This window comes from Corylus avellana, chromosome ca4 (assembly GCF_901000735.1).
Source record: "Corylus avellana chromosome ca4, CavTom2PMs-1.0".
In the NCBI taxonomy this organism is placed as follows: Eukaryota; Viridiplantae; Streptophyta; class Magnoliopsida; order Fagales; family Betulaceae; genus Corylus; species Corylus avellana.
This window is the reverse complement of record NC_081544.1, coordinates 19,871,752-19,887,769: the sequence shown is the minus strand read 5'-3', so window position 1 is coordinate 19,887,769 and position 16,018 is coordinate 19,871,752. Positions and strand designations below refer to the sequence as shown.

At 37.6% G+C, this 16,018-nt stretch overlaps 2 protein-coding genes across 2 annotated transcripts; both read left to right on the top strand.

Moving 5' to 3' along the window:
* Positions 1 to 9,893: 9,893 nt before the first annotated feature.
* On the top strand, positions 9,894 to 10,756 carry LOC132179762 (MLP-like protein 34). The gene is made up of 2 exons (XM_059592533.1): positions 9,894 to 10,099; positions 10,193 to 10,756. Exons 1-2 carry the CDS (start codon positions 9,916 to 9,918, stop codon positions 10,456 to 10,458), a joined length of 450 nt encoding a protein of 149 aa, XP_059448516.1. The 5' UTR covers positions 9,894 to 9,915; the 3' UTR covers positions 10,459 to 10,756.
* Positions 10,757 to 10,994: 238 nt separating this feature from the next.
* LOC132178184 (MLP-like protein 28) lies at positions 10,995 to 11,439 on the top strand. Its single transcript, XM_059590634.1, has 2 exons — positions 10,995 to 11,132; positions 11,227 to 11,439. Exons 1-2 carry the CDS (start codon positions 10,995 to 10,997, stop codon positions 11,437 to 11,439), a joined length of 351 nt encoding a protein of 116 aa, XP_059446617.1.
* Positions 11,440 to 16,018: the final 4,579 nt, after the last annotated feature.

Below are 16,018 nucleotides of genomic sequence, written 5' to 3'. Positions count from 1 at the left end.
ACAAACCCATTTCGGGTAAACCCAAATCTGGTAACTTCGTATCATGTTTGTGTCAGGTTTGCAGGTTGTGTGAAATTGCCAGTCCTACAAAATTTCACCACATGCAAGAGAGGAGCAAATTCACGAAAATGCCATACGCAAAAAGAGAGCACTTCGTGTCGAAAATGAAGTCCATCTACAACATTCATTATCCAAGATCTCTTATCAGGACAATTCTAGATTTATATGGATTTCTTTTATCCGTTGCATATTATCTTCTAGGTAGTTTTTTTTTTTTTTTTTCTCCTAATTTTTCACGAGTAATTTTAAAAGTCACTCTTATGTTACTTTTAAAATGAGATGACTTTTAAAATCAAAATTAAATAATAATCAATCACAATGGCAATGACGATTTTGGAAGCCATATCATTTTTTGAATAACACAAGATGAATACAAAAATGACTTTTAACATTACTCATGAGCGTACAACCTATCTCGACTAACGACTATTTGAATGAAAAAAGTTATTTGATCATATTACGACATGCAGCATCCACATTTTTTTTTAGTGCTCAAGAGTGTCATTTTATATCTCTTCCCTTTAGTCATAAAAGCGAACCAATTACTGTGTGCCCTCTAAGTAATTTGATCAAATTGACACCGTGGCATCATTATATATAATAGAATAGTCTAATAAAAATGTATTTTTTTAATTAGCATTTTATTTATTTATTTTGGGTGAGGGTGATAGAGAATGCCATATTGATGGACCATTCCAAGGATCTGATTCTTTAACCATGGGATACAACATCCACTATATGAATACATGGGAATTTTTATTAATTTGTGCTTTTGGACTAGGCTAGGATTTTGACGTACCACATCCACGCCGTACGTAAATTGGCCTTTTTTCAGTGTATTTTTGCTTCTTAAAAATCTACACGAGGGTATTAAATTATTAGCTAAATAATTAAATTTATTAGTTTTTATCAATTTAACATTTTAGAATAAATAAAAATTTGATATGTTATCACAGCAAATGTGTACGTCAAGTTTGAAAGTTGTCTGTATCATTCTCCTTATATTTCAATTAAATATTTCACATGTACAGATAAGTAAGAATTTAAGCCTAAACATAAGGGCCAATATCACTTTTATTTTTCTTTTTCTTTTGCTTGAATGTCGTTTTATATCATTTTTCTTTACGAAGTGGACCATTTATTTGTTCTGATGAGCGCAATAGTAGTGTGGACCATTCGAAGGATTGGATTCGCTAATCATGAATTGGAATACCGTACCCACTATCTCGATATGGGAATTCTATTTTGGCCTTCGAATTGAAATTCTGATATACTACGGTTATGTTTAATATACAAAATGATTATTTCATTCGAGAAAAAAAAAAAAAATTATTAAGAATGGAAGAAGGTGAAATGAAATAGTCATTTTTATAACACATAATCACACTCTCATGCGTTTGAAAATGGCTATTCAAAGTGTTAGAATATATGTATACTTTTACACCGAGCCTATTTTATTTCACCTTATTTCATTCTTAATGAGAGTTTGTTCACTTTTCTTAATAAAATGGTCATTTCACGTACCCTACTGAGTATATAGACGGTATCTAATTAAGGAAAAACCTAAAATTATCCCGTCAATTAGGGGTGTCAAAAATTACTGGGAAACCGGAACCGGAACCGAAAAACTGAGAAACAGAAAAATTAGAAACTGGGAAACCAGGGACCCGGTTCTGGTTTGAAAAATCTAAAAACCGAGTACCCCAGTTCCGGTACCTCAGCTCGTTTTTGGTACTCGGTTTTTACCAGGAAACCAGGAACCAGGTTTCCATTTTATTTAATAATATTTATATATTTATATATTTATATATTATATGTTTCCTCCAATAGAAAATATGTAGCATAAGGGCCGTGTATTAAATAAAAGTTCTCAACTCAAAAATAAACAAAGCGTGTGTCTTTTGTTTCATTTTGTATTTCCAATTACACGATCGACCGGGATCTGTACAAACGAGAATTCTATATTATTTCTATTCCCCCCTTCTCTTTGGTAACAGAATATGCGAGAGGGGTGGTATTCTTGCCTGAGAACCAACTCTTTGCCGGTGCGAGGCCCCTAGGCAGGGGTACTGTTAGAATATATGATCAAATTTGATTGTATGCAAGTCTGATCATAATTGATTTAATTATTTGATTGTAATTATTGTTAAAGGATAACTACTGCTACTCTGCAGTATCCAATAAAATTGAGATAGCTTTTAAAATTACAATTTTATCAAAAATTAATAATAATCAATCACAATGCCAAGATGATTTTAGAAGCCACATCATTCTTTGAGTTACATAAGAATAACTTCTAACATTACTTGGAACGTACAACCTATCTCAACTAACGTTATCTGATCATATCACAACATTCAGCATCCACATTTTTTTTTTTTATTTTAGGAGGTGAGCCAAGCTAGTTGTTGACGGTTTACGAAAGCTCCGCATTTTGGGGGGCGATTTTTTTCTTTCTAGTTTTTCACGAAAACTAGAGAAGGAGTTGATTGTACTTCAAATCTGAAAGGGTTGTGAAGGTTGTAAACGGTGATCTAGGGAAGAAGAGGTGGTGCTGGTTGGTATAAGCATGGCGGGAGATCTCTCAAAACTTTGGGAAAATTTTTCGCTTACTGAAGAAGAAAATGTAGATTTTGTAGTGCAGGAGGAAATTATTGAAGATATTGCATTGAAAGGGAAGTCATGTTTAGTGGGGAAACTGATTGCGGAACGTGTTATTGGTAAGAATACAATCAGAGGCAAGTTGATCCAATGGTGGAAACCCACTGGGTCACTTTCGTTCAAGGTACTGGGTGCCAATTTATTTCTGATGGAATTTGAGTATGCATGGGATAAGTCTAGGGTGCTTGAAGGTCGACCATGGGTCTTTGAAGGAAATCTTTTTTCTATAGAAGATTTTGATGGGCTTACACTGCCGACTCAGATGGATTTTGAGTCGGCTGCTTTTTGGGTTCGAATGTTTGATCTTCCATTGGCGTGCATGGGGAGAGAGTTTGGATACAAATTGGGAGGGACTGTGGGGGAAGTAGAAGAAGTGGACACGAATGAAGATGGAGAGGGCTGGGGGGAATACCTACGGGTCCGTATTAGGATTAATTTACTCAAACCTCTGGCTAGGGGCAGAAGGCTTAGAATTAAGGATCATTCTTCATGGATTTATTTTGAGTATGAGAGGCTCCCTCACTTTTGTTTTAGTTGTGGGCTAATACGGCATGGTGGGAATGGGTGTCTGGTAGGTGGTGCGAGGAGAATACATGGAGGCGGAAAAACTAACGATTATGGGCCATGGCTACGTGTTTCTTCGACGAAAAGGTGGGAAGAGAGGGGAGGGGAAGCTGCTGAGGGTGACCGGAGGAGCCAAGGGGAACATACGCGTAGCCAGAGGGCGAACGGCGAAAGCTGGAGGAGGGATACGAGTGCCAGGAATGATTCTCAGAGAGATTCAGGGGACGGTTCCCACAATTCGGGGAACTATTCAAATCGTGGTGTAGTGCAAAGCGATTTTCTTACTCATGCAGAAGTTATTCCCTCTCACGTTATTGGCAAGTCCTTGCATGGCCCGGTTACTGAGGAGGGTAAGCTAAATGAGGAAGGGAAAGATGAAAAGGGGGGAGTTTTTGAGAAACAAGAAATTATGAAGGTTCAAGTGACAGATGGCAGTAAATGGGTCAAGGTGGATTTTGCGCAGGAACCCAAGTCTGCTGAGGTGATTTTGAAACAGTGTCCACGTGCCAATCACGGTGGACAGGAATATACGGATGCTTCACACATGGCAAGGGGGAATTTTCAAGCTGTTGGCATTGTTACAGGTGTTCTTCCGCTTCCTGTTATTGATGACCACAAGAAAGATGAGGTGTTTCACATGAAGGAACTCAAGACTGCTGAGGTGATTTTATCACCGTGTCCACGTGCTTATCAAGGTGATCAGGAACATACAGATGTGCTACACCTGTCAAGGGGGAAGATTCAAGCTATTGGTGATACTGCTGTTACTTTGAAAAAGGAGATGCAGGTTCAAGCAGGGGATTCTCAAAAACCAAAAGCAAAATCAACTTTTAAAAGAAGAAGAGACAAAGTTGGTGTGGGGGTGGAGCAAGGTGAGAAAGGTTCATTTTGTCTACTTGGGCGTAGGAAGGCAGAAGTGGTTTTAGGCATTGGAGGGGAGGTGGATCACAGTAAGAAAGGGAAATGGGTGGCTAGGGGAGATAATGCAGGGAAAGCTAATGTGGCGGAGGCTGTCTTACAGCCCCGCCAATCACAATGATTATCCTCAGTTGGAACTGTCGAGGGCTTGGGAACCCTGGGACAGTTCGGGATCTTTGCCGGTTGGTAAAGGAAAAGCGACCCAATATGGTTTTTCTTATGGAAACCATTTTACCATCCCAAAAGCTTGAAAAAATTCGTCTACGAATGGACTTTAGTAATGTTTTTGGGGTGGACTGTGTGGGAAGGAGTGGGGGTTTGGCTCTTTTATGGAATGCAAAGAGTTTTGTTGAGATACAAAATTTTAGTAGGCGTCATATCAACGCCTTAGTGCGGAATGAAGTCAATGGTCCTTGCTGGAAATTCACAGGTTTTTATGGTAATCCTGATGTCGGCAAACGCCATGAGTCGTGGAGTCTTTTAAGACATATTAGCTCTCTCTCTCCCCAGCCGTGGGTTTGTATGGGTGACTTTAACGAGATAACGGAGGCTTCGGAGAAATATGGTTTGATAAGGCGACCACGATGGCAGATGGAGAATTTCACCAAGACGTTGGAGGCATGTCATCTTTATGATTTGGGCTACACGGGAGCAAAGTTTACATGGTGTAATAGGAGGGAGGGTGATGGTTTTGTGAAGGAGAGACTAGATCGGGTGATGGCAACTCATGATTGGTGTGTTATGAATCATGATTTCCAGGTTGAGGTGCTCGCTGCACGTAGTTCGGATCACGCCCCTCTTGTTTTTTATGTTGGTCCTAAGCTGGTGCGTCCCCGGGGGAATAGGTGTGCTTTCCGTTTTGAGGCAGGCTGGGCAAAAAATGAAAAGGCACGTACAGTTATTAAACTAGTGTGGAGGGCAAGAGAACCGATTGTAGGTGCTTGGCATAAGGTGAGAAGAAAGTTAACAAAAAGTAAAACAGCTCTTCTTCATTGGAAAAAGATTGATGTAAATCCATCAGAGGAGGCCATCAAATTGAAAACTATTGAGTTACAGAGTCTTCAAGAAGTGGTGGGACCAATGGATATGGTGAGAATAAAGGACCTTCAGAATGATGTTAACAAAGCTATGGAAGTGGATGAAGCTAAATGGAGACAGAGGGCCAAGGAGCATTGGCTGAAATCGGGTGACAAAAATACAAAATTTTTTCATGCTTGTGCGACACAACGTCAACGCATGAATAAAATTACAAATATTCTTGATGAGGAAGGGGTAAGCCGTGATACACCAGAGGCTCTTGAGGAAGCATTTGTCAATTATTATACCCATTTATTTACGTCCTCTAGACCTACGGGAATGGAGGAATATTTGCAGGTACTTCCGAGGAGGGTGTCGGCAGAAATGAACTCTCTTCTTACTCGTGATCTTGAGATTGAAGAAATTACTATAGCAGTTCAGCAAATGGCTCCTATGAAGGCGCCGGGTCCTGATGGTTTCCCACAAGTTTTTACCAAGATAATTGGGAGGAAGTGAAGGGTGAGGTATGTGCTGCGATTTCTAGTTTTTTCAATATGGGTAGTTTTGATAATGCTGTTAATAGGACTCATATTGCTTTGATTCCTAAAATACATTGTCCCACTAAGGTCACAGAGTTTAGACCTATAAGCCTTTGTAATGTGTTGTATAAGATATTAGCAAAGGTACTAGCCAATCGGTTGAAGACAATTTTACCTGATCTTATATCCAAAAATCAGAGTGCTTTCGTTCCGGGGCGACTGATTTCGGATAATGTCTTGGTTGCCTATGAGGCTTTGCACACTATGAATTCGAGGATGTGGGGAAAGGTGGGATACATGGCTTTGAAGCTCGATATGAGCAAAGCCTATGACAGGGTGGAATGGGTATTTCTTGAGGGTGTAATGAAGAAGTTGGGTTTTGATTTGAAGTGGATTAAATGGATAATGCAATGTATCACGACAGTTCAATATTCAGTTATGGTGAATGGAGTTCCAGCTGGGGATATACGGCCAACAAGAGGGATAAGACAAGGAGATCCTCTCTCTCCTTACTTGTTTCTCCTCTGTGCGGAGGTGTTGAGTGCTCACTTACAAAATGCGGACAGATTGGGGTTGCTTAGTGGGGTGCCCACGTCTTTGAGGGGGCCTCGAATAAATCATCTGTTTTTCGCGGACGACAGTTTGATTTTTTGCAAAGCCCAAGAGGATGACTGGAATAGGTTGACAGTGATTTTGGATGGATACGAGCAAGCTTCGGGGCAAAAGTTGAACAAGGAGAAAACTTCTATTTTCTTTAGCCGAAATACCCTTCCGATAGCTAAGGAGGTTATTCTTAGTCTTTCAGGGATTCCGGTTACACAGCGATATGATAAGTACTTGGGTTTGCCTTCTCTTGTTGGACGGTCGCGTATCCGTGAGTTCACTAATATTACGGATAGAGTTAAAAAAAAAGATGAATGATTGGAAGGTTAAATTTTTGTCCCAAGCTGGTAAGGAAGTGATGATTAAGGCGGTGATTCAAGCCATTCCAACATATAGTATGAGTATTTTTCTGTTGCCAAAAGAATTATGCAGGTCTTTAAATTCTCTTATGCAAAAATTCTGGTGGAGACATAAGGAGAATGACAAAAAGATCGCTTGGATGAGTTGGGAAAAAATGGGAATTCCAAAAGCAAAAGGTGGTATGGGTTTTCGGGACCTGGTTTCTTTTAACAAAGCGCTTCTTGCCAAGCAATGTTGGAAATTGATACAAGATCCTGATAGCTTAGCAGGGAGAATAATCAAAGCGAAATACTATCCAAGGGGGTCGTTGTTGGAAGCAAATCTTGGAAGTCGTCCTTCTTATGCCTGGAGGAGCATTATGGCGTCAAGGGATTTACTAAAAGATGGTTTGTTTTGGCGAGTGGGAAATGGAGACAAAGTGCACATATGGGGGGATAAGTGGATACCCATGGCCACCTCTTACAAAGTTCAATCCCCTTGTAGAGTGTTGGAGAGGACAGCTACTGTTAGAGAATTAATTGATGTGGACACGAGGAGCTGGAATGTTCAATTGGTAAGGGAGATTTTCCTTGATTATGAAGCTAAGATCATTTGTAATATACCTCTTAGCCGATATAGTCAAGAGGACCAGCTGTTATGGAGAGGTACATCGTCGGGTATGTTTACCGTTAGGAGTGCCTATCACATGGACATGGAGAGGAAGGCAATGGGGAAAGGTGAGGTTTCTTCAATCAGCATTGAAAAACCGGTTTGGAAGACAATTTGGAATATGAGGGTCCCCAATTCAACTAGAGTTTTCTTGTGGAGAGTTTGTAAAAATATTTTACCTACCAGGAAAAATCTTTTGGGGAGAGGAATTATTAAGGATGCTTCTTGTTTGTTCTGTTTGAGGAGCACGGAAACAGCTATGCATGTGCTATGGGAATGTCCGTCAGCCATGGACGTTTGGGGAGTGAGTGAGAAATGTTTTCAGAAAAGCTGTGGGGGTGGTGACAATTTCCAAAGTTTTTTTGAAATAATGCTTAACAGATGCAAGATTGAGGAGATGGAATTATTTGCGGTGGTGGCTAAGAGCTTATGGACTCGACGCAATCAGGTGCTGCATGGGGGAGGATTTACACATCCTAATTGTGTTGCTCATGAGGCGGTGGTGTCTTTACAACAATACAAGCAAGCACAAGGAAATTCTATTCATGAAGGTGGGGAATTGCAACAGGTGAAATGGAGATCTCCTAGGTTTGGCAGGTTTAAGGCCAATTGGGATGTGGCAGTCAATTCCAGATTGAAGACCATTGGTGTTGGAGTTTTAGTGAGGGATCATTTGGGTGGAGTTTATGCGGCTCTTAGCCGAAAAATACAGTCGCAGCAAGAACCGGTGGTGGCAGAAGGGTGCTTTAATGGCAACAGAATTTTGTAGGGATTTGGGTTTACAGGATATTGAGCTTGAAGGCGATTCACTTCTTGTGGTAAATGCCATTAAAGATTCTAGTATTCAATGGAGTTCTTATGGTCACATAGTGGGGGATGCAAGAGTTGTTCTCAACAATATGAGGAGTTGGTTTGTTGGTCATGTAAAACGAGAGGCCAATATGGGGGCACATTTGTTGGCCAAAGAAGCTGGGAAGCACGATGTCGAGCAGATATGGAAGGAAGAAGTTCCACTTTGTATTTATGATATTGTTACTCTAGAGCATTGTGCTCTTTCAATTTAGAGCTTTAGGGCTCTAGTTTGTCTTATCTTTTGATGAATGAATAGAAGAAGTTTTTATCTCAAAAAAAAAGCATCCACATTTTTTTTAATGCTCAACAGTGTCATTTTATATCTATTCTCTTCATTAAAAAAAGTGAACCATTTGAAAGAAATAATAAAGCGGAATAAGAGGATAGTGACAAAAAGATACATGTGGTTTGGTCTATGACCTACTTCCACAGAATAAAGTTCTAAATTCTAATGCTACATTAAGCTCTTATTTCTCTGAGCGATATTTACAATATAACATGCTCCTATTTATAGGGGAATCATGTTAGATACAAATACACTTCTACTGTAGTTATGTTAGCTAGGTGATAGTCTTTAAATATAGATAGACTTCAACTGTAACTTTTGATAATTTCAAGTGTGACTCGGTGACTTTTTTCAACTGTAATTCAATAATAGTCTTCAACTATGTCTATTATTTTTGAACTCGCTCCATGATATACTCCATCACCAATTACTGTGGGCCTTCCAAGTAATCTGATCAAATCGACACTATGGCCTTAGTATATATAATAGAATAATGGTCCAATGAAAATGTATTTTTTTAGTTAGCATTTTATTTATTTATTTTGGGTGAGGGTGATGGAGAGTGCCATATTGATGGACCATTCCAAGGATATGATTCTTTAACCATGGGATATAACATCCACTAGCTATATGAATATATGGGAATTTTATTAATTTGTGCTTTTGGACTGGCTAGGATTTTGAAGTACCACACCCACGCCGTGCGTAAATTGGCCTTTTTTTCAGTGTATTTTTCCTTCTTAAACTGGCTCAATCCATACAAGGGTATTAAATTATTTGCTAATTACTTAAATAAATTAGTTTTTAAGAATTTAACCTTTTATAATAAATAAAAATTTAATATGGTTTCAAAGCAAAGTATACATAAAGTTTGAAATTTATCTATGTTATTCTCTTTATATTCAATTAAATATTTCACTTATACGGATAAGTAAAAATTTAAGCCTAAATGTGAGATACAATATCACTTCTTCTTTTTTTTTTTTTTCTTCGCTTGAATGTCATTTTATATCTTTTCTCTTTGGGAAGTAGACCACTTATCTTTTCGGATGAGCGCAATATATAGATAATGCTGTAGTGGTGGTGTGGATCATTCGAAGGATCAGATTCGCAAATTATGATTGGAATACCATATCCATACAGTATATTTTTAATCAGGATGGGACCATTTCTTTCGTTCTTAATAAAGGTTGTATTTTTCTTAATAAAATAGTCATTTCACATGCTAAACGCACCATGTTCATTATGTTGACGGTATCTAATTAAGGGAAAACCTAAAATTATCGCATCAATCTTCCTGATCATGTTTTGCAAAAAAATTTTCTTCTCTCTATAAATGGCTAAGGGCATGTTATTCTTTTTCAAACTTCTCTCCTATTCTCTTGCTAGCTTCTTGGTTTCTCAGCAATGGCTCAAATTTTAAAGTTGGAGGGCAAAACAGATCTCAAATGCTCTGGTGAGAAGTTCTACGAAATCTTCCGGAAAAAAGCAAACAAACTGCCTGAGATCTGCCCAACGTTGGTGACAAAAATAGAAGTACGCAAGGGGGGTGACTGGGAGTCGAAGGAATGGACTATGGTTGTTGTAGCAGGTAAGGAACACTAATTGACACCTTCCCAACCTTGACTTGCACATATTATTACCGTAATTCTAAAATGAAGCCTGTTGTTGAAAACCATGACAGGAAAGTCTGAGGTGAATGTCAAGGACGAATCAGGAGATGACGGGAAAAAGATCATCACTTACGGCGTAAAAGATGGAGAGATTAAAAAAAACTACAAGAGTTTTAAGATCACTATGGAGGTTACAACAAAGGATCAAGGCTGCTCGGTGACTCTGACTATCGACTATGAGAAGGCAAATTTGGAAGCCCTGACACCTACCGTGTACTTGGACTTCTATATCAATGTGATGTTGGCTGTCGAGACACACCTTCTGGCCAATCCATAATACAAAGGGACATGTCCTTGTGTGCTACTACTACGTACTACTACTAGTAGTGAAATAATAGCTGACAAGCTTTATGTTTCCTCTAATGGATAATATGTAGTATGAGGACCGTGTATTATATTAAATAAAAGTTCTCAACTCAAAAATAAACAAAGCTAGTAGTGTGTCTTTTGTTTCCTTTTGTATTTCCAATTACACCACCGGGATCTCTACAAACGAGAATTCCATATTATTTCTATTACCCTTCTCTTTGGGCACTGGGTATGCATGTGAGAGGGGTGGTATTCTTCCTTGCCGGAGCAAGGCCCTGGCATGGGCAGGGGTGTTAGAATATATGATCAAATTGGATTGTATACAAGTCTGATCATAATTGATTTAAATATTTTATTGTAATTAGTGTTAAACGATAAGTCTCAAGTCACTACCGCTACTCTAGATCTGCAGTATCCATATAAGAGGTACTAAAACTAGTATTAATTATAATTATATTAATGCATATAATTATATTTTGCTAATTGAATATTTGAGTTGATAAAATGGATTTTTCCAGTAAGCAAGATGTGGAAATTGAAATGAAGTTCCCTGCTGATGACTTTTACAACCTCCTGAAGGGCAAAATTCAGCACCTTTCAACAATCTCCTCCGACCAAAAAAAAACAATCTCCTCCGACAAGGTGCACGGATCGGAGTTGACTGGGATACCTACGGCTCTGTCAAGCTATTGGAAGTTCTCTGTAGGTAAGGCCCTTTTAATCCTTTGCTTGGAAGTCCCTCACTTTCACCGCTTTGGAAGGAGATCTCCTAGCGCATTACAAGAGCTATAAGGCCACTGTTAAGATTACTCCAAAGCCTGAAGGTTGCTTGGTGAAAGTTACTGTAGATTATGAGAAACTAAACGAGGATGTTCCAGCTCCTGACAAGTACCTTGATTTTGTCGTCAATGTCGTCAAGGATATCGATGCACACATAATTAAGCCATAATTAAAACAATTAATTTATTGTATCCTTCGATCGAATAATTAAGAGAATAAATGTTGGGAACCTCCTAGCTAGTGTGATTGCATGGTTCCCTGATCGATGGAGTTTTATATATTTAATTAATTAGTCTCATGTGTGAGCCTGTGTTTTGTGGTTGATATTGTAGCTAAAGAATAAACATGTGAATGAATGCATGTTATCATGTAATGAATGATGTATCACAAGTACTTGTAAATTATAATTAAAAAAAGAAGAGTATGTTGTTGTAAGTATTGAAATATTAGGATTTCTTTTTGTGAATTATTATTATAACATATTGGGATTCAAGCATTGGGAGGGTTTTTATATGTTCGAATTTGATAATATATATATATATATATATATATATATGAAAATTAGCAACACGTAAAAATTTAAAATATAATAAGCTTGTGAGACTTCGCCATAATATTACCTTAATGATGCATTTTATATTCACTACACGTACCAAAGTTGTCACAAAAAAATATATACGATGGCAAAATTAGTTGTCGCACATGTCGCTCATGTCCTTAAAGAGTAACTCAATTGATTGTGAGCTATGCCTCATGAAGTGGAGGTCACTAATTCGAATTCTCCTCCCCCCTTCCCTTGTGTGGACATGTCAAAAAAAAAAAAAAATCTCTATTAGCAACGACAGAAAATGTCACCACTGATAATAATCTTTAGTGACAACCATTGTAATACCCTGCTGGACATTTAAATATCATAAACAAATGAGAATATGACAAGGTAGAAAGACATTTATCTATGGAAGATGGCCACCATTTTTTATGGTTTCCCCTTCTTCACTACAAAAAAAAAGGCAATTTCTTCACGTGGCAAACAATATTAATTTTTTGCCACGTCAGTAAATACTGACGTGCCAAAAGTGGCACGTCAACAAATTATTTGCTGACGTGTCAAAAGTTGCACGTCAACATTTACTGACGTGTTGAAAACAACACGTAAGTATTTCCTGACGTGTCATAATTGACACGTCAATAAATTTGAACCCAATTTAATTTGACATCATTTAAAAATTAATAACTAATTGATTAATTATTTACTGACGTGTCAAATACTAACACGTCATTATTTACTGACGTGTTATACTGACACGTCAGTAAATTTCTAACGTGTCAATATACCACGTCAACAGTTAGTGACGTGTCAAAGTGACACGTCATTAATTATTGACGTGTCACTTTAGCACATCACTAACTATAATATATATTTAGATTTTATATATATATCGAGGAATGATAGGGACCCAACTTTTTTGCCCAACAAAAGTCCAACTTTTGCCTTATTTATTTTTTTAAAAATAAAATAATAGAAAAAATAGAAAAAATGTTTGAACCAATCCTATCTATTTTTTGTCTTTCTTTTATTTGGTATTTTTAAAAAAATGAAAAATGGTGTTTTTTTCATAATAATGTCATTTTTTTTAAGAAAATGTCATTATTATGAAGAAAAATACCATTTTTTATTTTAAAAAAATACTAAATAAAAGAAATGCCAAAAATAGATAGGATTGCTTTAGACATTTTTTCCATTTTCCATTTAGTTTTTTTTAGAAAAAAAAAAAGATAAAAGTTGGACTTTTGTTGGGCAAAAAAGTTGGGTTTTTAGCATTTCTCATAAGTAATATATAATATATATGATCCCAACATTATCAGGTTAATTTAATATTGTACAATATGATCGATCCCAATTAACATTCAATAAAATTAATTTTTAGAAAACAAACACCAGTACTTTAATACTTTTCTTTTATAACACCGTAACCCATTTCAACATTCAAAACTTAAAAAAATAAATAAATAAATAATAATAATAATAATAATAATAATAATAATTAATTAATTAATTTCAATATAGCTATGTTTTACCGAGATACTATATATATATATATATATATATATATATATATATAGCATGCATTTTCGATTCGTTTATTCATAGAGATACCAAATTTGGTATCTCTATAATTTGAACCATGCATGCACGGGCACTTAATGTTATATATATATATCATTTTGCATGGTTCTCGGGCTTATATATATATATATATATATATATATATATAACATGCATTTTTCTCGATCTCGTTCATTTAATTATGAGATACCAAATTTGGTATCTCATTAATTAAAATAATTAAAGTAACAATATTGGTGATCGATGATATTAAAGTTTTGAGACACATATATATATATAAACCTTGCACGCTATATATCATTTAGGTTTGAGCCATGCACGTTAAAATGAAATTGTTGTTTGTAAGTGTTAGAATAATGAAGAGATATTGGATAATATATTAGAAGCGGAAGAAAGAGAGAGAAGAGAGAGAGAGCGAAAGCATACAATGGACTACATTGTATTGACTCTTATAATAATAATGAATACAGAGGCCTCTATTTATAGAGAGACAAGTAACCTAATAGATTAAGGAAAGGTAAACCTAGTAGAATAAGGAAAGGTAAACCTAGTAGAATAAGAAAAGGTAAACCTAGTAGACTAATAATACCTAAATAAGTAAATAACAAGTAATATTCTTAACATCCCCCCTCAAACTCAATGTGTAAACTTGAGTTTGGATAAACGAAAAGGGAAAGAAAAGGAATTCGCCGAAAAAAAAAAACTGCTTGTGCCAAAACAATTGCCGAAGTAACACCATAAAAGTTGTTAGAGACCGGTGGATTCTGCCTGAATTTGAGCAATGCATTTAAGCTGGAGCTTGGTTCACTTGGTAGTAATTTGACTTGAAAACCATATACTATTAATGAAGAAGCTTGCCTAGTCGACTGAGAAAAGCAAGGCCGGTTAAAAGGGGCTTGTTTGGCCCGTAACCCTTGGACCGTCTCGCCTGATTGGCTGAGCTAAAGTCTGACCCAAAAATTCTAGCTAGTAGACCGTCTCGCCTGGTCGGCTGAGATAAGCAGGGCCGGTTGAAGAGGCTAATCATGCCTGAAACCCTTGGACTGTCTCGCCTTGTCGGCTGAAGTAAAGTCTAATTCATCTAACTAGTAGATCGTCTCGCTTGGTCGGCTGAGCTAAGTAAGGAGAAAAATGGCCGGTTGAAGAGGCTATTCATGCCTAAAACCCTTGGACCGTTGAAAGGTCTGACCAAAAAAAAAAAAAAAAAAAATTCTCACTAGTAATGGATCAATGGCCTAGAAGAGGCTGCAGTGACCGGTGATGGCGGCATTTGACAAGGCATAAGTGGGCCGGTTGAAAGGGGCTTCTTTGGCCCGAAAACCCATGGACCTAAGGAAAGATTGGTCTGACCCGAGAGTGCCATCCGCAAGAAGAATGAACCGGATTGAACTGCGCCAAAGAAAAGGCTATGGAACCGAATTGAACAATGCATGAACCAACTTGAACCGCATAAAACAAACGCCTAAATTTGGAGAATAATATTGTTTTCTGCCATATAGAGATGCCAAAAGCAAAAATAGACCACAAATTTGAAATCAGGATGAAAAATTGAGTAGAAAACACCTGATCAACTTTTTAAGTGGTCAAAGTCAATGGTCAATAGTCAAAGTCAACGCTACAAAAGTCAACCATGTCAAGGTGCTGATGTGGCATAGCCGCTGACGTGGCAGATAGGGCTGACGTGGCACAAGGTTGACGTGGCGCTGATGACGTGGCACTCTGGTGCGATGGCGCGTGCGGTACACGCGCGATCAAAGGCGGCATGGTCTTGGCGCGTGGATCTAACGTGCGGAACTTCTATGGGCGCGTGGAGGCACGTGCGGCGTCGTATGGAGGATATGGGACTTGTTCTAGAATCACCGAGATGAAAGCTATCGATCGGTGGCCTTGGAGAAGTGATCGGACCACTGTGGCGGCTGGTGGTGGAAGGGCAGTGGCGGAATTGCCAAAAATTTGGGCGGCGCGTGGAAGCTCCTATGGGGCTGTGTGCAGCGGCTCTGGGACGGTTGTCTTCCGGGTTTTCAAGCAGTATAGTGATACATTGAAAACCTCGAAGAGAAGATAGAGAACCGTGAGGAGCAGAGAGAATGATTCGCCGGATAACACTGGCGGAGCCGGAAAACGTCAAAGACGTTTATTGGAGGCCACAGAAAGGTGGCTCTGATACCATGTTAGAATAATGAAGAGATATTGGATAATATATTAGAAGCGGAAGAAAGAGAGAGAAGAGAGAGAGAGCGAAAGCATACAATGGACTACATTGTATTGACTCTTATAATAATAATGAATACAGAGGCCTCTATTTATAGAGAGACAAGTAACCTAATAGATTAAGGAAAGGTAAACCTAGTAGAATAAGGAAAGGTAAACCTAGTAGAATAAGAAAAGGTAAACCTAGTAGACTAATAATACCTAAATAAGTAAATAACAAGTAATATTCTTAACAGTAAGATTAACTGCACTCTTCACGTACACCAAATAAAACCAAATACATGGGAACTCAAATGAAATACAAAACAGAAAAACATTAATTATATTAGTATTAATATAATTAATACTATATAAACATATAAACATGTAAACATGCATGCGTGATATTTAAAAATATATATATATAAAT

What these genes read in the sequence shown, in the direction of transcription:
- LOC132178184 (XM_059590634.1), top strand. Translation starts at nt 10,995, where the DNA reads ATGGATTTTTCCAGTAAGCAAGATGTGGAAATTGAAATGAAGTTCCCT. An exon ending in AAACAATCTCCTCCGACAAG is followed by an intron (nt 11,133 to 11,226) that starts GTGCACGGATCG and finishes TTTGCTTGGAAG; the next exon opens with TCCCTCACTTTCACCGCTTT.
- LOC132179762 (XM_059592533.1), top strand. Translation starts at nt 9,916, where the DNA reads ATGGCTCAAATTTTAAAGTTGGAGGGCAAAACAGATCTCAAATGCTCT. An exon ending in GACTATGGTTGTTGTAGCAG is followed by an intron (nt 10,100 to 10,192) that starts GTAAGGAACACT and finishes AAACCATGACAG; the next exon opens with GAAAGTCTGAGGTGAATGTC.